Source organism: Symphalangus syndactylus, chromosome 24 (assembly GCF_028878055.3).
Source record: "Symphalangus syndactylus isolate Jambi chromosome 24, NHGRI_mSymSyn1-v2.1_pri, whole genome shotgun sequence".
Lineage (NCBI taxonomy): Eukaryota > Metazoa > Chordata > Mammalia > Primates > Hylobatidae > Symphalangus > Symphalangus syndactylus.
In genome coordinates, this window is record NC_072446.2 from 10,011,440 (window position 1) to 10,035,951 (window position 24,512).

At 61.6% G+C, this 24,512-nt stretch overlaps 1 protein-coding gene across 1 annotated transcript; it reads left to right on the forward strand.

Annotated features, from left to right (window-relative positions):
• Nucleotides 1-12,681: 12,681 nt before the first annotated feature.
• LOC134735920 (uncharacterized) lies at nucleotides 12,682-17,172 on the forward strand. The gene is made up of 5 exons (XM_063634185.1): nucleotides 12,682-13,096; nucleotides 13,417-13,590; nucleotides 14,527-14,728; nucleotides 14,883-15,143; nucleotides 15,519-17,172. Exons 2-5 carry the CDS (start codon nucleotides 13,437-13,439, stop codon nucleotides 15,553-15,555), a joined length of 654 nt encoding a protein of 217 aa, XP_063490255.1. The 5' UTR covers nucleotides 12,682-13,096; nucleotides 13,417-13,436; the 3' UTR covers nucleotides 15,556-17,172.
• The last annotated feature ends 7,340 nt before the right edge of the window (nucleotides 17,173-24,512 follow it).

The window sequence follows — 24,512 nt, forward strand, 5'->3', positions numbered from 1 at the left end:
ACCCACAAGCCCTCGCCCAGGACCTCGGGGAACGGTGGCCACTTTGGGCAGAAACCACACAGGACCCCCAGGGGAAGGTGTCTCTTGCCCCAGCACAGAGGACGCTACAACCAGCATCGTTGGTGAAGATGCGGCACCAAACGACTTCCACTCAAGGACAGCCAACACCAGGTCACACCCGCAGCAAAGACGCTGCCCTCAGAGACTGCAGAGCACAGCCCTGCCCCTGCCAAAGCCTCCACAGAGACTCAGGGACCCAAGACGAAGGCAGGGGCGGCCGCTCTTCTTCTCCCCCACAATCCCAGGCACTCACCAGCGGGGCAGGACAGGGGCCCCTCCCCTCCCACCAGGGGAGGACATTGCTAACTCCCATCTGGATGCTTTTTTTGTTTCTTACTATGAAGCTTTTAAAATTTAAATGTCAATAACCTAATATTTCTCCATGCAGCACCATTACCTATTAGCACTCAGATTCACCACTGAATTAAATTTTAATTCCAGATTTTGGTTAATTATTAAAATAGATAGCAAAGAATTACAGTTAGCCGGGTGTGTGTGGGCAGCCCCCGTTGGGGTTTCTGCAGGAGCCTTTGGGGTTCTGGCTCTCACAGGGCAGTCTACAGAGAGGCCCCTAATTAAAAGGCAAGAGGAAACCCTGCACCCCAAAACGGCCTGTTTCTTATCATCAGCAATGCTGACTCAGCCAAATGCTGAACAAGACCCGCTCAGCCCAAATCCATAACTTTTCTATCTATTCAAAAAAAGAAATGTATTATTTCTCAGCACTGATAAAAGTTTAATACAGTTGCCCGGGTTTTTAATAAACTTGTCAACAAAAGAGCAAGGCAAATTGATGGGGCCCTTCCTAGAGATAAATTTCGCCTCAAATAGACCCACAGAGCAGGGGGCAGGTGGGAGGGAGGCAGGGTGGGAGGGGACACGTGATTGTTCTGCTGTTCTTTGCAAAAATGGCAAGATAGACTTTTGTGTCTTATGATCTCAAAGATAGGGCCGGGGTAAAAGCTGGTTTAATTTGAAGAAGGCTGTTGGCTGAGAACAGGATCAGAGAGTCCCGAGGTCAAGAGAGAGGGCTTGGCAGCTCGGGGACAAATGAACGGCCACGTGTCCCAGGATAAGGAAAAGCCACTTGGTGCACAGAGTCTGATTAGAGCCCCCTCCTGTGGGTGGGAGGGCACCTGCCCACCGCTCCCGCCCACCTGCAGAAATAGATCCCTAAGGCAGGAGCTCAGGGATGGCCACAGATGAAATGACAGGGGTGTCCGTGTGGCTACCACAGGCCTTGGGACACCAAGGAAGGCCCCAGCTCCACATACAAGTGTGTGTCGGGCTCTCGATTCTGCTGAAGTGTTCTCTGCCCTCCCTCTGGCTCAGTGAGGCCACCCAGTGTGCAGATACATTGCAGGACGTGTCCCCATCTGTCCTCAGGCGGGGCACAGCACCCCATGCCTGAGGAACACAGGATGGGCCTTTCCTGCCCGCACTCAAGGGCATCAGCTCCACAGGCCTTGGAGGTGTTTGAAATTCCACCATTAGAGAGTCACTTCTTGAGTTAAGGGTGGAGGGAAAGCAGGGTCCCCCAGGAAGGGGCCTGGCAAGCTGGTGCTCGGGCCTGCAAGGCCTCTGGAGTGTGTTGCTACAGCTGATGTGGGAGTAGGGCCAGGATAGGTGAGGAAGTACCCGAGGAGGGGGCAGCAGGGACCCCAGCGACAGCCTCGCCTGCTGCAGGCCTGAGCCCGAGGCCAGGGAACCAAGCAGCTCCCCGCACCCACTCCCAGGGTGGGGATTCTTGTCCCTCTTCACTCTCAGTGGGCAAAGGCCCCGCCATGCCCTGGGGAAGGGACAACAGAAGATAGCTGGGTCCCTCCTGGACTTGACGCCCTCCAAGGGGGCAGGTGAGGAGGGAGAGACAGAGGCAGAGCCCAAGAGCCCAGAACCTCACCCGGCCTCTGTCCCGCTACAGCTGCTGGCCTCAGGCACTTTGGCGGTGGGCGGGGTCGGGGGCACTCCTAGAGCTCCGGCAGAGTCATCCGAGTTCAGCCTCTCCACGGGACAGCTGAGAACGCAGACTATTTATACTGGCGTGGTGGGCGGGCGGGCAGCTGGGGAGACACATGCAGCCCCGGAGCCATATCTGGGCATGACAGAGGGCATCGGCTTGCCAGGACAACAAGGGCCACACGGTGCAACTGTCCTGGGCGTCCTTCAACCTCAAAACGTCCCCACGGGCCCCCCCCGGGACAGGTTCCAGGGACAGCTGCCTTCTACCCCCTCTCCTGCCACTGTTAAAAATATTCTAGGTCATTGTCCCAGTCATCCCAGAAATCGCCCTCCGTGCACGCCCGTGCAAACACACACACACACCCTCCGTGCACGCCCATGCAAACACACACACACACCCTCCGTGCACGCCCGTGCAAACATGCACACACCCCCTCCGTGCACGCCCATGCAAACACACACACACACCCTCCGTGCACGCCCGTGCAAACACACACACACCCTCTGTGCACGCCCATGGAAACACACACACACATCCTCTGTGCACGCCCATGCAAACATGCACACACACACACAGACACACGCCCTCCGTGCACACCCGTGCAAACACACACACACACCCTCCGTGCACGCCCATGCAAACACACACACACCCTCCGTGCACGCCCATGCAAACACACACACACACACACCTGCCTCCAGTCCCGGCCAAGGAGTGGCTCCACCCTGTGAGGAGTGGACCCCAGCCCCCCACTGCCAGGGCTTCTGGGTGACCGCCTCCTGGTCAGGGAGCAGCCAGTGACCTCTGCATCCAGCACTCCTGAAACAGAGCTCTCTCTCCCATGTTCTCTCCCTGGGGTAGACACAGGAGGCCTGAGAGGCCTAGTGTGCCCCCAGCATCTCTGTCCTTCAGCATCACACACTTGCACCCCATTGGGGCAGCCCGCCTGGTGCAGGGAGCAGACCTGGCCTGAGGCTTAGTGGTGCCTCTGAAACCTGGGTGAATCAGTCGAGCTCACAGTGCCTTTGCAGTGACCGCTGTGTGGGAACCTCAGCCCTGTGTCCCTCTATCTAAGGGAGCCGGCGGTGGAGCTGCCAGAGGTGGCCCTCTGATCCCTGCCCTTGAGACGCGCAGCTCTGCAGCAGCCTGCCCCGCTCCTCCGCTGCAGTCACCGCCCCTCCCCACTCAGCAGGACGGGCTTCCAGGGGTCAGAGCCGGCTGGGGACTCTGAGCACTAAGGGCAGAGTCCTCCCTGGGCACCCAGGGACTTCCGGGGAGGGCCCTCCCAGCCCCAAGCTCTGGCCAGCTGGGCCTTGGACCTCAGGAAGGAGCGGACAGCACGAGGCTCTGGGAGCTGCTGATGCTGTCTGAGGGTGCCTTCCTTTCCCAAAAGCCATGCCCAGCTCTTCCTGGGTGCGATGCCTCCAGTTCACAGGGACAGAGGCTGCTGGTTGGCCAAGGACAGTGGGCAAGGCCAGGGCCCCTCACAAACACCTGTGCTCCTGTCCAAGAGCCTCCCTTGCTGGGGCCCAAGCCCAGTCACCCCGAGGTCAGCGTCCTGCCCAGGGGCATCAAAGGCGGGAGCAGGGCTGCAGAGAGCGCGGGAGGCCTCTGCAATCAGACGTGCACGGCGGGGCTGAGTCAGCACAAAGCCTCTCAGATTGCTGGGTTACCCTTTATGCGAAGGTAGCAGCAACTCACGTGATCGCACCGCCCCGTCCACCTCCGGCCATCCCTGCCCAGAAACCATCCAGGCCAGCACTGTCCAGCCACGCCCTGGCCCTGAAGATGGCTCGGGCCAGTCAGGTTCTCTCGTTTTTACTTTAGAGCATTTTTTGGGTAAAATTTGCAATTCAGGTGATGTTCATTTTGATTGACTCCGGCTGCAGCAGCCAAAAATCTGTCCTGTGGGTCAATCTAATCATGCTTAATAGCAGTTTATTCTTCGACGCAACGTTTCTCATGTGAGCCCAACAGTTTCACAGAGACTGCCGACGCACCTCTCGCGAATGCTCTCACCAGCCCCTGCGCCCGCTTTGAATGCTTGTGCATTAAAATGCTGTATTGCACTTGACGAATGCACTACCAAGCCAGAATCACCAGCGACCTCCTCTTTAGAAGGGGGTGCCACCATGTCCTTGGCCCCCTGGCTGCAGAAATGCAAGACCACTCATCATGACACACGCGTGCAGGCACAGCAGCGGGGCCATCCCTTCCCAAAGACCGTCCTTCTCCTTCGTGCAAACTCCAGGAATCAGAGCTGGTCTCACTCACGGGTGGAAACAGTACCTGGAGCATGGCTAGCTTTTGTGAGCCGTAGGATGGAAAAATGGAACTAATTTGGTCCGCTGAATTTATGGGCTCCACAATTTCTGCAGCGACTGTTCCCACCAGCAGGAGCCTGGCCCACCCTCTGATCACCGTGGGGCAGTTTCCAGAGTGTTCTGGGAAAAACCCAGAAGCCTACACCTGGTGCTACCTGCTCCAGAGAGTGAGAGACATGGGCACTGGCCGCCTCCTCATGGCCACACAAACCCACCTGGGTTCCCGAGCTGGCAGGCAAGGGGGTGGGTGTCCTGTGTCCAGCCCCCTCAGCCCAGTCCAGGCTCCTTTCCCTCTGAGAGTCCCGGCCCCCATGGTAGTGTGCCTGAGCAATCTCAGGAGAGTCCCTATGGGCAAGACATAGCCAGTGAGGGTCTACGCCCCCGCCCTGCCCGCTCTCCCCTCCTTCAAATGGACAGGCACAAAGACCCCCACAGGGGAAAGTCCCAGCGTGTCCGTGCCCCACGCCAGTTTGGGGTTCCCTTCCTGGCTGCTGCCTGGGAGCCACGCTGTGGAGATTCCTGCATGGGAGACTCCAGCCCCGGGTCCCAGCGTCTCCAGGAAAGCAGCAGGATCCCTGAGGAGCACCATCAGGCCACACGTGCAGGGGAGTGGGGCTCGGGCTGCCATGGGCAGTGTCCATGCAATGCTCATTTTTAATTCAGCAGATCAGAGACTGGAGGTGATTTACCACCGAGCAGGCCGCAGCTCTTTCCCTGTGAACTCTCCAGTTTTACTGCTCAGTCAAACCTAATTCCAAAACACTAATGCTTTTATTTAAACACCACATCCTGCAATAAAGCTTTAATGTACGACAGCCGCATCTAGGGGAAGAGAACGGTGTGTCTGTGGCCACCGGCAGCCTCGGTGGCCACACGCCTGGCTACTTCCCTCCCTGTGGCCGGAGCTGGAAGCAGGCAGGGAAGAGATGACGTCAGCAGATGCTGGGCACTGACCCTCCGGGTCCAGAGGCCGAGAGGAGGCTGTGTCCAAGGGCAACACCCGCCCCCTTGCTGCTATGCCAGATGGGGCCGAGGCTGGGAGAACGAAGCTTCCAAAAGGAAGACTTGAAGGCCAGGAGCCCTGACTGCCAGGCCCTCCCCTCCAGTCAACTCGAGGCTCCCTGAGGGGTGGGAGCCACCTGAAAGCTCAGAACGGCCCCCAGTCCCTTTATCCTGCACTCCCTATGCTGCCCCAGCTGCTCAGGTGACCTGGCTGCCCCCAGACCCAAGGCCTCCAGCCGCTGCAGGAGGGGGCTGCCTGCCTGTCCCTTCCCGCCCCATTCCTGCCGAAGGCCAGGGTGCGGGAGGTAGGGCACAGGGGCACCTGCTGTGGCTGGAGCAGTGCCAAGGCAGAGAGGACACACACTCCAGAAATTAATCCTGAGGCCTGTGGGGGGTGGGGTTGCCCAGGCAGGGACCTGGCCTCATCTCAGGTATCAAATGCCTCCAATCTGAGACTCAGAAACGAAGCCGGGCAAACGCCCCTCACACAGCAGCCCAGCTGCTGCCTAAGACCCCAGAACCCACTGCCCATCCTCTCCTTGAAGGACCAGCACTGGGGAAAAGGGCTTCATGGACAGATTCGGACCTGCCCTCATCCCCTGGGCCCCAGGACATCCTCCCAGTCCTTTCTCGGGTTGGGACTGGGATGGCGGCAGAGCAGGTGGCTCTCAGGCCCCCGACGGGCGAGGCAAAGGGGCCCTGGGCCACACGCTGCTTTCTGCCAAAGCCTCACCTGCATTCACAGCAAAACATGCCTCAGGTTGGATTCGGCGGAACAGAGAGAAAGCTGAACCGGAGCTTTGGTGGGGGTACAGGTCGGGGCGGCATGAGCCAGAGACATTTGGCAAAATCGAATGGCTCCCAGGCCCCTGGGGTGGGCTGTGGGTTCAGGGCTGCACAGACTCAGCAACTCTGACCCTGTCCCAGGTGCCCTCGGCAGAGGAGTGGGGCCTAAGGGCAGCGGTGGCCCTGACCCTGCCCGCGTCCCCAGCATCTCCTCGTGCGAGCTGCGCCTTCCTTGGAGGCTACATGCCTCCGAGTTCCTCTGCCTTGCCCTGCAGCCGGGAGGGCTGGATGCAGGTGCAGGAGGTGCCTTCCCTCCACGGACTCTGCCATGTGCTGCCCAGCCTCTCCCTCCTTCCTGCATCCAGCCACCTGCCCTTTTCCAAACTCTCTCTTGTCTTGTGCCTCTGAGCAGTTTCTGCCCTGGCCACACGCGGCCCTTTCTGCCGGCTGACGGCCTCTTCCAGGATGGCCGTCAGTGGAGCCCCCAGAGCTGCCGCCACCATTCCATGCTCTCCAGCCACGGCCCCGATCCCCCAGCCCTCACCAGCCCCACACCGGACCCCACGCCTGCCGGAGGCCGCCTCCCCTCTGCCGCAGTCAGCAAGCTGAATATTTAATGTCTGGTGAGCACTTCCACCTGCTGACACAGGCAAAGTGACAGAACAATGCTGGCGGGGACACGACCGTCCACCAACGCCCAGGCAGCCTGCCTCCCCGGCCTCACCCCCACCACAGCCGCCTGGCTGGCTGTCCGCCGCGGCGGCCCCCGTGGCGTGGAGTGCCCCTCAGTGCGGCGAGAGAGGTCCCGGCCTGAGATACATACTTCTTTACATTCCATAGCTTAGCAGGTCCATATGGGCATATAAAGAAGTATGTTTCCCAAGCAGGCAGTCTGTATGTACTTCCAAGACCCCGGGACGCCGCCCCGGTAGAAGCTGACCCCAGTGCGATGTAGAGAAGGCAGCTCAAGGCAGTGGAACTTCTTCCCTGGTGTCCACTGCTGGAGCCCTCTCTGTGTGAGCAGGACAGCCTTCCTGCCACTGCTGCCTGGTGTCCAGCCACCCCCAGGGACCCAGGACTCCCTGCCCCCTTCTGACCTCGGCGCCCTTCCATCCCCGAATCCATCTCTCTCTCTGTCTGTCTCACACACTCACACGATCCAGAAAGGCAGAAGTGGACAGTGAGCCCCAGAAAGTCTCGAGCGCCTGTCCCTGGCCCCAGCAGTAGCTCGGTTTTGCATCCATGGAAGAGACAGGCTGCCCCTCCACCCTCACCCCAGAGCAGGGAGGCACCATCCATGTCCCAAACTTTCAAAGCCAGCACTTTCCTGTCCTCCTGGGTCCCCTCATCCCAGCCAGGCCCAGAGAGGACTGGGTGGAGAGAGGAACCTTGGGGGGCACCCTGCCCAGCACCCCACTCGCAGGACCAGCCCCCTCCTTCTCCGGGAGCTGGACAACTGCTTGCTCCCAAGGCCAGACGAGGAACTGCAGACCAGAGACCCGAGAGGTGTCCTGGGGGCTTACCTGGGCAGCTGATGGTTTCCTGGGCAGGTCCCTGGTGAAGGCTGCCTCCCGGGACCCCGTGTCCATGAGGGAGGGCTCAGCACCTCTCTCTGAAGATGCGAGCGAGAAAGACGATGCTTGGAGGATTCCAGGTTCCCAGAGGGTGGCCGGGATCTCCTTAGAGGCCGTCCACTAGGGGGGCGACTCCCTAGGCGCCTCAGCCTGGCCACAGCAGACACCCAGTGGGCGAGGGAACGTCGCTCCCCCGGTTCTCTCCCTCCTTCTCTCGCTCTTCTTCACCCTCTCCCCCGTCCCCGCCTCGCAGCGTCACCACCCTGAACCGCCGCGCAGTGCGGCCCACCTGAAGCGGCAGCTGCGCAGAGCCAGCAGCTCACACAGGCACCAGGGGTCAGCAGCCACCGTCACCTGCCCAGCGCCACTGCCGTGGCACCCCCGGGAGGCTGGTCCCACACCTGGCTCTTTGTGGCCGGCCGTCCAGCCTCCACCAGCCCCTGATCAATACCAATTTACAGTCAAATGCAGGGGGCCGCCTTCCTGTTAATGAATTTCCCGGTGCTCACCAGCTCCTAATGAGCCTGTTAAAGAGGGTTTAAGGAAACTTAGCAAGTGGCGAACTAAGCACTTTGGAATACTTAATTGTATCGATATGTTTTTCATCGCGTTTAAAAATGTCTCTGAGTGGGAAGCAGAGGCTGCCTCCTTCCCTGCCAACTTCTGTGACCAGCCGTGAAGCCAGAGTCTGAAAAATGTGGAGAAAGAGCCTGAAGGAGACCAGTGGGACCTCAAGGTTAGGCCCTCACCAGCAGGAAGTGAAGCCGACCCCAACCTGCTGGGAGCAGGGAGAGGAGGAGGAAGAGGAGGAGGAGGAGAAGGAGGAGGAGGAGGAGAAGGAGGAGGAGGAGGAGGAGGAGGAGGAGGAGGAGGAGGAGGAGGCCTGCAGGGTTTTGAGGCCTCGCAGTGGCCCAGGGCGAGCCTGGCACGTGTGGTGGTGAGAGGTGGAAAGAAGGCTTTGCCGGTGCCTGGGGGGGACAGGGGCCAGGGAGGCGCCAGCAGGGGGTGCAGGCCGGGCACAGACACAGGGCCTTGCTAAGCGGCAGGGCCCAGCTGGGCCCTGGCCCCTGTCCTGACACTGACCCTGGCGTGGGGTGGGACAGCAGCGCCGGGACATGAAAGGACCTCCCGTTGTCCTCATCAGGAAGAGAGTTCCAGCATGACTCTGTTGCTGCTCCAGGCAGCCCGTCCCTGCGAGGGGACAGCCCGGAGCGAGTTGGTTCTCTCCTACCACGCGGGGCAGGGCAATGTCTCCGCAGAGGCTGCAGTGTGCAGAGGCCACTGAGCATGCTGTGGCTGTGTGGCTGAGGGTCTGCAGCCGGGCATGGCTGGGTTGGAGTTTCACGTGGGGGTGGGTGGGAGCAGGGGTTGGGGGTTGTGCTTAAGGCTCTGGGATGCATCCCCTCTACAAAGGAAAGAGCAAATGGCAGAAAGAAGCAGAAGCTGATGTCCCATTTCCACGTAGCTGCTGTGATTTATCATTTTCACGTAGCCAAGGATACAAAAAGGGCACCCGACATCGCAGCCTGAGCTTCAACTTCGGGGGCACCTGGGTTCCACCGCTCATCTGTGCCCTCCCAAGACCTCCACAATAACTGGCCCCGGAGTCCAGGGAAAAGGCCTCCTCAACGTCCCCGGCTCCCTGGCACATGAGCCCTCAGAGCCTAGGACAATCCCGCAGCCTGGCCCAAGCCCCGCCCCCGACCTGTGAGGCATTCATCTGGATGGGGTCTGGGGGTCAAAGGGAAAGTTGGGAGTCCCAAAGGGCAGGAGAGTCACCCCAGACCCAGCCAGAGCCCACAGGACTTCTGCCCACTCACAAATGAATTGTAGTCACTTTTCAAAAAGTTTCCCGTCTGGATAGAAAAAGAGCACCCAGCCACCTCCAAGCAGACCCCACCGTGAGCCGAGCTGGCTCCTGTGCCCGGGGCCTCGACCCGGGCTCTTCAGCGGTGAATGCCGCCCGGCCCCCAGTATCAGCGCTGCGGGAGGCCACGCGGAAGTCAACCTCCCCAGCAGGGACCTGCACAGACGCAGACCACCAGGGCTGCTCTCCCCGAAGCCCCCCTAGTCTCCGCCCACATGTGCCCCCCGCCCCCCCCCCACCTCGCCGCCCTGCCCCTGTAAACGCCTCCTGACCCTGACGTGGCTGGGAGAGCTGCAGAAGTGCCGAGTCCCGACCAGGGGCAGCCTCGCCGCCGCTCAGCTCAGGAATCCCTGCCCCCCACCAGCACCTCAGTGGGGGATGCTGCAAGTTCAAGGTAAGTTTAGCCCCATGCCCGGCTGCTGGGGCTTTGTTGCAGAGCGGCAGGTGAATCGCGCTCCCCACCCAGCCCCGAAGGCCCCATGCCATCCACTGCCCGCGTGGGGGGCGGCTGCTTTCTTGCAAAATGCCCGCAAGTCAAAGTTCCTGCCTCCCAGCTGGACGCGCCCTCCCGGCCCTGCCGGCTGCTGGCTCTGCAGTTTTCCAAATGTGGATGATGCCGCGAGCCAAGAGAAAACTCCACGGCACCCCCGCCGGAGCCGCACGGCGCTGGCACCCACACGGCGCCGGCACCCGCAGCACCCACCTCGCCGGCAGGCACACCCCCACCGCGGTGCCCGGCAAGTTTGCAGAGGCCGTCCCGGCGGCCCAGCGGTGGCGATGGGCTGAGCAGGACTCACCGCGGAGCCCAGGGCACCCCTGGGGCCGGGCTGGTGACAGCGGCAGCAGCGGCGGGCGCAGGGTCGCGGCTCCCTAGGAGATGCTGCAGCGGCGGCAGCACCAGCCACCCTCCTCCGGGAGCCAATCGCGAATGCAGGGGTGGGGGCCGGAGCTCGATGCGTCCGCACTTGGTGGGGGCAGAGAGAGAAAGAAGACACCAGGCACCCCCTCTCCACACCCCTGCCCTTCCCCCAGCCCTCCTGCAGCAGCGCAGACTTAGCGGGAGGGAGATCTTGAGAGAGAGAGAAAGAGAGAGAGAGAGAGAGAGAGAGAGAGAGAGGAGGCGCTGGTGCAGAGTTAGGGAGAGGCGGCCGAGCTGCACACCTTGAGCCCCGACCTCCTCCGAAGGGAGCCCCTGCACCCCAGCGGGGTCAGCACAAGGTAGAGAAGGTAGAGGTCAGGGTGGAACAAAAGGGAAGGTCCCGCGGGTGTGCACGCTCTCGCAGGCACAGAGCCGGCTTGCCGAAACACAGGGGCGGGGGAGGGGAGGGGAGGGGAGGGCCTGACCTGAGAGGCCAGAGCCCGCGTGGGGGCCCCCCTCGGGTCAGGAGCCGGCCTCACCTTTGCAGTTCTTATATACCCGGCCAAGCATCCCAAACACGCGGCCCTGGCCAAGTGGCCCCCTCGGGCTGCGCTCCCTGACCATATTTAGTCAAGCAGGGGAAAAAATAGCCTGTCAGCTGGGCCGCGGCTGGCCCGGCCACCGGGAACAGGGTGGGAGCACCCACGCCATTGACGGCGGGTCCCGGGCTCAGGCTGCTGTCCTGCCCCTCCCGGCCCCTCCCTGACAGGCCTCCCACCGGCTGTCCCTGCCCGAGATCCCCCCGCTATTTTTAGCCCAGCCAGTACAGAGGCGCCTCCTCAGTAGCCGGGCAGCAGCCTCCATGCCACGCCAGCCGGCTCCTAGGGTGCCCTGGGGAGACCCGGGCATCTCCCAGGGTGCAGGGCCGGGGGCGGGGGGGCAGGAGGCTACGGCCTCCTTCGCTGCTCTGAGCCTCCAGTGGGCTGAGCCCACCCAGGCCACCCAGGAGTGGGTGGCCCCCTCCACAGTCCCGTCGGCTCTGCCCTTTTGCCTAGAATTGGGGCCAGGATCAGGTGGTGACGGAGCCACCTGGGTTTCCGGAGACTCTCAAGCCAGCCCCAAGTCATGACAAATGCCAGTTGCCTTGGACACAGGCAAGGCCAACCTGCTTGCCGCCCCCAGCCAGGACCTTCCACCAAGGGTGTGTGATGGGGAGACCCCAATCCCGGGTGCTGGACGGGCTCAGGAGCTCCCCCTTCCGGGATTTCACGCCCGAATTATGTAACAGACGAGGGCCTGGGACGGGGCCTGATGGGGATCTGTCCTTGCAGGGCCTGGACGCAGAGACCAGAGGCCGGAACTGGCAGGCTGTCCTCACAGGCTGTGTGACGCTGGCTGGTCGTCCCATCTCTCTGGGGCCCCACAGGACCGGGGACCAGGTCGTGGAATGACAGTGGACCACAGTGGTCGGGGGACCCACTCGTTGGCGGCAGGCGCAGGCCCGTGTGATGGGGACAATGAGCTTTGGTATTTGTGAGTCCTGTCCAGAGCACAGGTCCACCTGTTCAGAAGCCACCTCATAAACGTCCCCAGTGCCTCCCGGACTTAGGAAGGCATCCCCTTGTGGTTCTGGCCAGTTGGGGACATGGGGCCGGGGAGTCCATACCGCTCAGAACAGGCTCAGCTGCATCTAATCCCAGGGAAGCCCCTAAGGAGCCTGCACACCCCCCAGGCTGGCCCACAGGAGCTGAGGCGGGTCTCTCCTCCAGGTTCACCTCCTGGGCTCACCGCCCCTTCCCCACATCCCAAGGCCGGCTCTGCAGAGTCATGGGGAGAAGAAGCCGGAGCCCCAGCCATATTCATCACTCACGCCGACACCCACTCTGGTGTCCTCCGGCCAGCAACAGCGAGGGACAGAGGGACGCCCCCTGCACCTGCCCAGTCCAGAGGCTTCTTGGGTGATGCCAGGCGCTGCTCCCAGCCCTGTACACCCCGCTAAAGACCTCATGTCTCACCATAAAGGAGGCCAGGAGGTTTTAAGCTTCTACCTGGTCTGAGCACTTTTCTGGAAACTAAATAGCCACTCTGCTTCCCACTGGCAGCAGGAGAGCGTGGTGTGAGGGGCGGTGTCTGCACTCCCCCTGCAAGTCCCCTCCCCTGCACCCCACTTCCTCCTGCCCGCCATCTCCAGGCAGGGTTGAGGGGGGCAGACCAGGCCTGCAGCTGGGGTCAGGGGCATAGACAGCCACAGCGGGGGAAGTGGGGAGCAGTCTGCAGGACTGGGCAGGCGGCTCTGTAAAGGATGCGGGTGCTCTGTGGTGGTGAGAGAGAGGGTGTGCAGCAGACGTGGCCATAAATCACCCTCCTCACGGCAGCCCCACACCCACGGATCAGGGCATGGGCACAGGGCCATCTCTTTTCAGGAGAAGGGCTGGTGTGGGTGGCCAGATCCTGACCGTCTCCAGGCCGTAGGACACAGCCAGAAGACAGAGCAGTTCCTCAGTTTACCCACAGCACCAGCCTCACAGTAACAGCCAGCACACAGCACTTAGGCTGCCTGGTGTTCCAGAAGCTTCTGCAGGGGCTCTATGCTGAGCTCAAGGCACCCCTAAGAGGAGGGCATTTTGCTGTCCCCACTTTACCGAGAAGGAACTGGGGCTCAGGGTGGGTGCTCACTCACCCAAGGTCCCACACCCAGCATTGATCGGAGTTGGGTGTGTTCGGGCCAGTCTGGCCCCCACCATGTCCCAGAGCTGCTCTCACCAGGGCAGTAAAGGCAGAGCCCATAGCCCTCGCTCCTGATGGGCCAGGGCCGTGCTGCCCGAGGCCCACTCCACCGTGATTTGAAAGGGAGACCACAGTGGGTAGGAGAGACGGGAGGGAGGGGAGAGGGGAGAGAAGGGGGAGACGGGGTGGAGGGGGCAGAAGGGGAAGAGACGGGAGAGGGGCCTAGGCCCCCAAGACTTTCCCCTTGGTGTCTGCAGGTGGTTTAAGGCGTGAATGAATGAAGGAGCAAGCAGTAAGCCCCGACAGCAAGGCCACCACAGCCCTCACCCCACAGGGAAGCCTGAGCAAGGACCCAAGCAGGGAACAAGTAGGCTCACCCCGCCCTTGCGGGACTGACCACGAGGCCCCGTCCGGTGGAACGCGCCATGACAGTGAGTGTTCTGCCCCGTCCCACGTGGCTCCCACTGGCCATGAGTGGCTGCCAAGCTCTCAGAAATGGGGCTGGTGCCCCTGCAGACCTGGATCTTTTACTCAGTGCAGCTTTGATTTGTTTCAGCTTCAGAAGGCTCGTGTAGCTAGCGCCGTATCGGACAGCGGGGGAGAGAGAAAATGCACAGTCCAGGGAATGTGGAGACAGGCCCAGCGCTGGGCATGGGGGCTGGAAGGAGCAGCCGGGGAACAGGGGTCAGGGCCTGGAGTCCCACCTTGCAGGTCAGAGGTCAGAGGTCAGGGAAGGCCTGGGTGGGGGTGAATGAACAGGCCCCCCAGTGATATCAGAGGGGCAGGCAGGGAAGGGTCCCAGAAGAGCACCTCCGGGAGTATGCACAGGGAGGCAGGGGCCCAGAGGCGGGAAGGGGGACCTGGTGTGTCCAGCGGGCAGCGGGAGGGCAGCATGGCTGCCACCGGGGCAGTGGCAGTGGATGGGTGGCCTGGGGCTGGGCTTCGGGCAGGGTCAGGGTTGCAGGTGTCCTGCTGAGGGGCACAGGCCTGGGCAGGCTGGCACAGCTATAGCAGGGCCCCTATGGCTTCTCTGCTGAGGGTGAGGGTGGAGGGCAGAGGCTGGAGCATCAGAGGCCCCGCCCAGCTGCGGTGCCCTGGGGAGGGCTGCCGAGTTCTGGCTGTGCCCTGAAGGTTTGCCCGAAAGGTTCATTGTTGGAACAGATGTGGTCACAAGAGCAAGGGGGATGTCAGATGGCCTGGGCCCTGGAGAACAGGGTGCATCCCTGGGAGGGGGATGGCCCTTCACCAGGGAGCCTTCTGAGACCATTTTGTAGGTGGGGAAACTGAGGCTCAGGAGGAAAAGCCAGTTGCCCAGCACGCGAAGACACAGCCTATCTTCCTGCCCCGACATCCTTGTCTGTCCGCAGATCTGAACCTGCCCCAGCCCCAGGACTCTGAGTGCAGCCAGAGGGGAGCCGGGCTGGAGAGTGGGGAGCACGAAGACTGGCCTGGATGGTGCCAGAGCAAACAGGAGAAATGCTCCCCCGCGCAGAGGCTGTGGCACAGCCCAGAGGGTCCCGGGGCTGACTGGGCGGGGGCAGCTCCCAGCGAGAGGCCCCTGGGATTTGGGTAAGTAGAGGCACATGCAGACTTTGGCCACAGGGCACCTCGCGCACGAGGGGAGTTCACCACACACGCTGAGCGGAGGGCGGATGCAGGAGAGCAGCGGTTTCTCGGAAGCCAAGGGCGGTCACGGAGTCTCACGCCACAGCGCTTCCCACAGGGCCACACCATCCGGTCTGCGGAGGGGGCCGCACTGCCTGGAAGGACCATCTGATTCTGGATTCCACCCTCACCCTGGGCGACCACTGAGTCTCCCAAGTGGCCTCTTAGCCCCCAGGGCCGGGCGGCATCCCAATCGCCTTGGGATGTCTGTGCTCAGAATGTGGCACACACGCCCCGGCAGGGCCACCCTCCTCCTCCTGCATCTGCCACAGCCGTGGGTTCGGGGTCTCTATCGTGGGCAGAGATTCCCACAGTCAAGGTGAGGGTCCCAGGAGCAGCCGTGACCAGGCCCTGGCTGCCAGGGAGAGGCTGTCCTCAGCCGATGGGGCAGACACCCTGAGGGGGACCCTCGTCCAGGGGAGGGCCCCGCCGCCCACAATTCCTTGGCGTTCCTGCACCAGCAGGATGGGCTGAGGGAGGCGCCTCGCCGGTGTCAGTGCCCAGCATACTGTGCCCCAGCGGAGGGGGAGACCCTTCTGAGCCTGGGCCTGGGTGTGAATGAGGGCAGGTTTCTCACCTCTCTGACCTTAGCTTCCTCAACTGGAAGGGGAGCCGCAGCACCCCCTTAGGGGTCATGAGGAAGGGGGAGCTCAGGGACGGCCCCGCGGAGGGCTTCCTTCTCACCTCCTTTCAGCCTTTGGACACTGGAGCTCAGAGGACCAAGTGAATGAATGAATGACTCAGTCAATCAACTGATCCATCAATTCATGGACGCCTGAACAGCTGGACAGCTGGGCTGTGGGCAGGACAGGGGACTCTCGCTGAAGCCGCGTTCATATGTGTTCAGCTTTGTGAGTGGGGCGAGGTTGAGGGCTTATTCAGTGGGGCAGGCGCACGGCAGGGCCAGTACCCTTGGAGGGTCAGGCCACAGGGGCGGGGACACCTGCCAGGATGCCCAACCCCAGAGGTGGTGGGAGCCGTTGAGGAGCCGTGGTCCCCATCAGCGGTGGCTGTGATGAGGGCTGCTCCCACGTTGTCTGCAGGATTCCAGCCGCAGCCGCCCCACACCCGAGCTGCCCCTAGTCGCCCACCGTGGCCGGACAAAGCCCCCGGCAGCCAAGGTGCTCCGCGGGGTGGGTTTCTTGAAGCCAGTATTTCCCATGGTATCTTACGTCCCAGCAGAGGCCTCCACCGTGCCCGGACCAGCGGCCCACTCCGTGAGTCGAGTGTGCACCTGGCGCCCCTCTTTCTGGAAATCCACGAACACTGGGCTCCCAGCAGAGGACTGAGGCTGAGCAGGCCACTTCCCTGGAGCTGACCCCACAGCTGTGTAGGTACAGGGTGGCCGTGAACACTAAGGGCTGTCTCGGGCTGTGAGCTTCCTGTTCACTGCAGGGAGCAGTGTGTTGGCTCCTGACCAAGCCCTGTCACTGCTGCCCAGCCACACGTGGGGCCCCCTTCACCCACTCCGACCACCTCATGCAGGTGAAGCCACTGTGGAAACAGCCTGGCAGTCCCTCGAAAAATGAAGTCATAAACCCCAGCAATTGCACTCCTAGGCCTCTGACAGAGCTTGCACGTCCCCTCCAAAGCTCATCTTTAGCTGTGAGCCCCAGTGCTGGAGGTGGGGCCTGGTGTGTTTGGGTCCTGGGGGCGGATCCCTCATGGCTGGGTGCCATGCACCCACTCACCACAGTGAGTTCTCACGAGATCTGGTTGTTGAAAAGTGTGTCGTATCTCCCCCACAACTCTCTGTCTTTTGTTCTGGCTCTGGCCATGTAACAAGCCTGCTCCTCCTTCACCTTCTGCCATGACTGTAAGCTTTCTGAGGGCTGACCAGAAGCCCAGCAGATGCCAGCACCATGCTTCCTATACAGCTGGCAGAACCGTGAGCCAGCTAAACCTCTCCTCATAAATCACCCAGCCCCAGGTTTATCTTTACAGCAATGCAAGACCTGACTAATGCAGCACAAGCTCCCCAAAATAAAAAGAAATATTCAAACAAATAGGCGCACGGGAGTGTTCCCAGCAGCACTATTCACAGCAGCCAAAAGGTGGAGGAGCCACAGGCCTGTCAGCTGATGATTGATAAAGAAAGCACGGCCTATCATCCCAGCACTGTGGGAGGCCGAGGCGGGCGGATCACCTGAGGTCGGGAGTTCAAGGCCAGCCTGGCCAACATGGTGAAACCCAGTCTCTACTAAAAATATAAAAATTAGCTGGGTGTGGTGATGAGTGCCTGTAGTCCCAGCTACTTGGGAGGCTGAGGGACAAGAATCGCTTGAACCCGGGAGGCAGAGGTTGCAGTGAACCAAGATCATGCCATTGCTCTCCGGCCTGGGTAACAGAGTGAGACTCTGTCTCTAAATAAATGAATAAATAAATGAAGTGCGGCATATCCATGTGGGGGAATAGCATTCAGCCCTAAAAAGGGATGCCACGGGGACACGAGCGGTAACATGAAGTGCCTAAAAACCCTGCTCAGCGGGAGAAGCAGACACAGAGACCGCCGGTTGCAGGATTCCGCTGATAGGAGATGCACAGAGCGGGCAGCTCCATGGAGACAGAAAGCAGATTCCGCCGTGCGGGGGCGGGGAGAGGAACGGGAGTGACTGCTTAATGGGCTCCAGAGCTTCTCAGGGGGTGGAGGATGAAAGTGTCTGAGGAGTAGACAGAGATGGTGGCTGCACAGTGTGGCAAATGCGCTAAATGCCACCGAACCACACTCGTTAAGTGGTCATTTTATGTCATGTGAATTTCACCTCTTTTTTTTTAAAAAAAAAAAAGCCCAGCTCAGAGTCCAGCCCCAACCCCCTCTCAGTGACCTCTGCCCTGGGACACAGGGCCACCCAGACCGTGAGCTTGGGGCCCCTCAGGCTGCCCACTGAGGAGGGGCAGCTACTGCTGAGGTCTGACCTTGCCTCTCCTGATGCCCCAGCCACACTTGGGAGAGAGGCAGGGTGGGGGGTGGCTGCCCTCCTGGCCAAGGACACCATCCCCAGGCCAGTCACAGGTTTGCCAGGGAGGGCCGTAAGAGACCTCAGCGTTAGCACTGCCCAAGCCCGTCTGCTGCTGGCATATTCCCTGTGTGGGGATACAGTAATGCCCACTCCCCCCAAGGAGGTACACATCCCAGTCCAAGAACCCGTGGCCGTGCCACCTTATGTGGCAGCAGGGACTCTGCAGGAGGGATGGAGCAGGATCACGCTGGATGCTCTCTGTGGCCCAGTGTCCTAACAGGGTCCTTAGGAGAGGGGGTGGGAGGGTCAGAGTCAGGAGGAGCCTGGAAGACACGGCACAGATGGCTTTAAAGGAGGGGCCGCGGGTGAAGGGGCGCAGGAAACTCCAGACCCCGGAGAAGGCAGGATCCGGATTCTCCCCAGGGCCTCCAGCAGCCAGCCCTTTCAACACATGGACTTTAGATTTATTTCACTTTTGGGACTGCAAGAGAATAAACTGTGGCTTTTGTTACAGCAGCCATGGGAGACTCATGACCCCTCCCCCTCCCTCACACATCTTTCCAGGAGACCCTCCAAGCCCAGACGAGCGCTGAGGGGGGACAAGCAGGGCCCCCCGGGAGACTCCCTGTCACTGGCATGGAGGATGGGCCTTCTCAGAGCCTTTAAGGGGTCCCTGTGGACTCGTCCAAGCTCCCAGCAGGAGACATAGCCTGCAGTGGTCGCCACCATCCCCTCTGCCTGCCCCACACCCCAGCACACAGCTCACACAAGCATGAGGTGTCCTGGGAAGCTCCCAGGAGGCTGTGCGCACCTGTGTGCCCCACAGACCAGAGCTGTGTGTGAAGTGCCCATGGGCACCCGGCATGTCCCACAACACTGCGAAAGGAACAGGACCTCACCGTCCGCCCGCACCGTGCCTGGGAGGCTGCCTCCTGCCCAACCTCAGGGTGCACAGGTGCACACGGAGCCAAACAAATATGCACGCACTACCTGAGGGGCAGTGGGCAAAGTCTCTCTGACAGCTCATAAAGTTCTATTTCATTGCCATGATGTTAGGGGAGAGCGATTTGCTTCCAGCCATGGACATCCCACTCAGAACGGTGACAGCTTTGCCATCGCAGACTCCAACGCTCCTTGAGGCCCACGTGGCACTGCTTGGAGCCTCCAGCACGGGTCACTCAGAGGCTCTGGGTCAGCGCAGGGAGGCCTCCGGTACACCTGCACCATCCATGAGTCCAGCCAACCCAGAACCCCCGGGATGTGGGGAGGACCCCAAGGGGCAGGGGACATACAACAGGGCCCTGGGGGTCCAGGCTGACCTCTGAGCTCTCCATGTCCCCCCTCAGGACTCCGAAGGCTTGCTCCTCCCGCTCCGTCCCTCTGCTCGCTGCCCCAGCTCAGTGCGGGCGTGTGTGTTGGGTGGGGGTGATAAGTGTTTCTCTGGGTCTGTCTGCTTCTCCTCTGTAGAGGACTCACACTGACCCATCCTAGAAGCAAATAAAAGTCATTTCGAGGCAGTAGAAGTGGGCAGCCTGGGCTCCTCTGAGCTGTCCGCCCAAGCTCCTTGGAGCTACAACTTTGCTCATCTTTGCAGGGCGTGAGTGGAAGAGCAGGGTCAGGGTTGGGGAGCAGCGCTAGGGCTGAGGGAGGAGCCCCCTCCATGGACATACCCATGGTGAGGACCCTCCCCAGCCCAGCACTGCTGGACAATCAGGAATGGTGCCCAGCCCCCCGCCACTCAGGGCCAGTCCTGCAGGGGACAAGGACCACAGGCAGGGAAGGGAGCTAGCAGGTCCCTCACCCCAGCAAGTTCACTGGCTCTTGCAGAGTATTTTTCTGGGTTGAGACAGATTTCCATTTCCAGGGAGAAAGAAGGGCCTGATCCTAGCCACCCACTTCTGTTCCCTGTGTCTTGGGCCATAGCGATGCTGCCAGCAAAGCCCCAAGGCTCAGGGGGGACCTCATCCCTGCAGATTTCACCAGCATCTCTCACAGCTGCCTACAGCTCCAGAACCAAACGATGCCTGGTCCCACTCTGGGCACCTATTCCCTGCCCCTCCCCCAGGGGCTCCACAGAAGGAGGTGGCTGGGGGAGAGCTCAGAGCTTCTGCTCTCCAGGGTGGACAGCAGGGGTCCTGGGCTGTCCTGTCCAAGCCACCCAGATGGACGCCCACACTGGGTCTTGCCTCCTCATCATCCGCCCCACCCGAAGCTTGTAACAGCTCCCAGCAGAGGAGGCCCGATGGCAGAGGCCGAATTCTCAGCTCCCGGCAGAGGAGGCCAGATGGCACTGGCCAAATTCTCAGATTCTCCTTTTGCCCTTAGCCTTGGCCTCCCACGTCCTCCCAACGGCCCTACTTCTAAGAACATCCCCAGCCCCTGATGCCCTTGGTCACAGCATTAGCCTATGGTCTGCTAGGGTTAGAGGGTTCCTTCTGGGTCTCCACTCTGCACCTGGAGCCCAGCCCTGAACCCAGGGATGAAGGGAACAGCTTTAATCTCCTGTGCACATCCTCTGGGAGCCGAGGAGTGTTGATCCGGCAGGATCTCAGCCACAATTAGCCGGTTCCCTCATCCCTGCCCTATAAATATTCATTCTGGGATTGTTATAAAGGTGCTTTTTATAAAAAACGCCAAACTCATTTGGAAAGGAGCTGAACGCTGCGCAGTGCAGGCTGCCAAGCTGAGTCCTATTGCGGATGGGACGCCAAGATGGCTTTTTCTCGTGGGCCCACGCAGGTGCTCTCTGGGGTTTTGTTTCATTTGGGCCGGGGACTTTTTGGTTCCCTGCATGTAGCATTTACAAATATGGCAGCAGGCTCGGGGTAACCACAGGGGGTGGTGTCCTCCTCCTCGGGGGTGCAGGCCACAATGGCCCCCTGGAGCTGGCAGGCCCAGGCAGGGTGTGACAATGGCCCATGGGAACGTGCCTTTGGCCGCTCACTGTGAAGCACCCCTTACCCCGAGGTCCGGAGTTGTCCTGGTGCCAGCCTCTACCAGCCCTGCTGAGGATCAGGTGATCGAGACCCCTGGGCGGTCAGTGGATCTGGGACTGAGCTGGAGGTCATCTGGTCCAGTAGCCCTCCGGTCACTGAGGCTGGATGCTTCGGTTAAATGCTTGTGCAGATGGGGAGCTCACTACCCCAGAGCAGCTGTAGGAGGATTCAGTGTACCCAGGCGTACCCAGGCGCTGTACCTAGGAATCTGCATTTTCACAAGCTTCGGTCGGGGGCGGTTCCCATTGCTGTTGCTTTTGGAGATTCTGAGATGGTGGCCACAAAGCCACTTGACAGATTAAAACATGTGCCACACATGGGGGAGGTTGCAGTTCTGGCCCCCAGACCTGGCTCAAACGGTCAATTCCGGAAGTACCGTCTCCCACCCTCCTCCTCCTCCTCCAGCCCTCGCTCCTCAGGCACAGCAGGAACGAGACCCCTCAGGCAGTTTCCTGATGTGAACCCCATTCCTGGGCCCAAGGAGGTTTTGGGCTCCATGTCAAATGCAGCCCCCACCCCACCTGGGAGCCCCAAGAGCCCTTGGCACAGTGCAGCAACCCCCACTCAGGGGCCCAGCGAAGTGCGGCTGCCTCTCTGCACAGCTCGCCTCGTGTCCCAATGCTGCAGGCGCCTCCTGGCTCCGCTGAGCCAGGCTCCAGCCAGCTCTGGGACGGGATGTTCAGGAGGCAAGGAAGCTGCCGTTCCTGCTTTATGATCTAACCCCCGTGTTCTGCAGCTGGCGGGTACCCACCACGGGCTGCAGATAGTAGGGAGGCTTGGGTGACCCTTTCTCCCCTCCAGGGTCAGGGCCCTGTGGGCCGAGTGTCCCTCCAGAAGAGGCCTGGTGGCTGGGCTATCGGGGTCTGCCCTGAGCAGGGAGGCCTCAGGCAGCTGCGTTTGGCTGCAGCTCAAGTCGGGCAGGGTGTCTTTGCTCACAGTGACTTGGCTGCAGCTCCCCACCTTCCCCCACCCCCCAGCACCCCCATGTGCCCCTGCCCTGGCTGAATTGCTAATCATCCCAAGAAACAAACTCTCAGGGGCCACACTCTGGTCCCTGGAGGACACGTGGCCTCCTGACAGCACCGACCTCCGGTCCCAGCTTTGCTTTCTCCGGGAACCTCCCTCGCCGAAGGGCGCCCGCTGAACAGATGGAGCCGTCCGCCCTGACAAATGGCTCCCGCTCCTCGTAAAACTCCCGAGGAAGTCAAATTTGAGCTCTTCAAACCTTGGAGGGCTGCCTTGAATTTATGATGGGACCTGATAAATGATTGAATTGGAGTCCTCAGGTAGCTTAACAGAGACAGCCGGCCTCTCACGGCACTCGTCCCGTGGATCCGGGGCCTCAACGACCGGGGGCAAGGCTCCCACCAGAAATGCTCTCGCCAGGAGCGTGGGGGCTGGGCACGGCTGCCCGGAGCGGGGCAGGGGTGGGGGCTGGGCACGGCTGCCCGGAGCGGGGCAGGGGTGGGGGCTGGGCACGGCTGCCCGGAGCGAGACAGGGGTGGGGGCTGGGCACGGCTGCCCGGAGCGGGGCAGGGGTGGGGGCTGGGCCTGGGCAGGGCTCATGGGGCTGCCCTCGGGCCCTGAGGTGGCAAAGCTTCTGTCCCCTCAGCCCGGCATCTCAGGCATTTGCTGAGGGGGCATCCGGCTCTCCCTGTAGAGCGAGAGGCTCAGAGTCTCCCGACTTCCTTTGGAAGCCAAAGCCTGCAGAGGCAGAATCGGCCAATTCCGGCCCTGGGGTGCATCCCGCCGCCATCTCTCCCCGAGTGAGGGCAGGGCCAGCAGGCAGGACGGCATCACTCCCGGGGAGGGAACTCTGACCTCAAGTGACTCAAAGGGAAGATGGTGCTGGCTGGGCCTGACCCCATCAGGTCATCACAGGGACCGGTCCTGCTGGTGTCCGAGGAGGATGCCACAGCCTGCTGTGAAACGCTCACCGGCACACGTGGCAGGGTCTCCGGACAGCCTCTAGGAGCTGCCAGCGCCCCGGCCCCAGCCACAGAGAACAGGGACCTCAGCTCTCCAACCACGAGGAGCTGGGGTCGGTCAAAAACCTGGCAAACCTAGAAGAGGGCCTGACCTCCAGGGAGGCTGAAGCCGGGTCAACACCTGAATTTCAGCTCAGGGAGATGCTGAGCAGAGAGCCCTGCTGCGTCAGGCCGGGATTCCAACGCACGGAAACCGTGAGGGCGTAGGGTGGTGTTTTCAAGCAGCCAGCTGTGTGGCGATTGGTTACGCAGCGCAGAACACTAGTACAAATCGGCCCCTGCCTGTGGAGCGTGGGAACACACAGCCCAGCCTCACCCCTGTAGAGGTGGCCGCTGGTGTTCACGGACACCCCTCTGCCCTGCACCACTCCTCAGGCCAGGCTCCGTGGGAAGGGCGCCGTCACGGGCTGGGGACCGCCCCGGTGGTGACTGGGGAGAGTGGCACATGGGCTGGGGGCTTTTGGGGCTTGGGTTCGCCTGGCGGCCAGCGTCAGAGGAGCTACGGCGGACTACTGCGGAGCTTTCCGCCCCAGGCGCTGCCTCTTTACCTCCCACTCCAAGGTGGGAATTCCTGGATCCGTGGTGTCCAGGGCTCCTTGAAGCTGGGAAACACCATGCCTTGCATGGCCCCGCGTCCCCATCAAGACCACGGGCCACGCCCGTCCCGCCTCCTGCTGGGGGCAGACGCCACACTGGGAGCCACAGCCCAGGTGGCTCCACCCAAGAGCTGCCAGGAGAAGCCCCCACTCTAGGACCCTCTCCTTCCTCCCTCCCCGGCTAAAGCCTCATGATGCCTTCTTCCAGACCCGTGGGCCCCCCGGACCCTCCACTGCAAGACCTTCTCCTGGACCACCCTTCCTGCCTCGCCTCCCTGCCCCCTCACCACGAGCCAGCTCTTCACTGAGCCAATCCCACCTTGACCTCAGGACGCAAAGTGGGCAATCATGCTCGGGCAATGGCTTCCACGGGGCAATGTTCCCGGGGCCTGGCAGGGGTGGGGCAATGTTCCCGGGGCCTGGCAGGGGTGCCACGGCAGTGGTCAGCCCCAGGAGCACTGCAGCTACAGTGGGTGGTATGGGGGGGTTAACCCTGGGGGTTCTGTGCTACACTCAGCCCAGGACCAACGACAGCCCCCAGGGCCTGCCTGTGTTTGGGCTCGGCCTCCGGGGACACTGCTGCTTGCCAGGCGGCCTCCTCTGGGCTCCTGAGTGACCTTCCCAGGGCTGCCAAGCCGGCGGCCACTCTGCGGAGGCACTCGTGTTCACAGTGATGAGCTGTTTTATTGCCCAGTCAGTAAAAGCCTTCTGATTATGTCATTGCAGAGGCAGTTGGAAGCCAAAACACATACATTTCCTTCTGTGCAGCATTGCCCCTCCGCCTCCACGCAGGCCTCCTCCTGGTGCCTCTGAGTGCCTGTCAGTGATCGAGACCTGGAGACCACGCAGGGGCACCTCCAGGCCCCGGTCTCATTCCTCGTGGCCAAGGAACAAGAGGCTGTGGGCAGTGCCTATGTGGCCGAGCGGGGGCAGGGGCCAAGGGTGGCTCTGGGGTGGGGACGCTGCCTGCCGGCGGCACCTCTAACTCCAGCCCCTCTGAGCCCAAGGTGGAGGCCCAGGAGACGGCCCTGGGCCGGGTCTGCCTGTTGGAGCCTGGGCCCCTCCCCAGGAACCAGGGGTTCCAGAAGTGTCACCAGCCCTTTTGAAATGAGTCCTCAGTACCCCCTCTGTAGGAATTGTGGCTGAGG

What these genes read in the sequence shown, in the direction of transcription:
- LOC134735920 (XM_063634185.1), top strand. Translation starts at nt 13,437, where the DNA reads ATGAAGGAGCAAGCAGTAAGCCCCGACAGCAAGGCCACCACAGCCCTC. An exon ending in GAGAGGCCCCTGGGATTTGG is followed by an intron (nt 14,729 to 14,882) that starts GTAAGTAGAGGC and finishes CGCTTCCCACAG; the next exon opens with GGCCACACCATCCGGTCTGC. An exon ending in CAGAGATTCCCACAGTCAAG is followed by an intron (nt 15,144 to 15,518) that starts GTGAGGGTCCCA and finishes ACCTCCTTTCAG; the next exon opens with CCTTTGGACACTGGAGCTCA.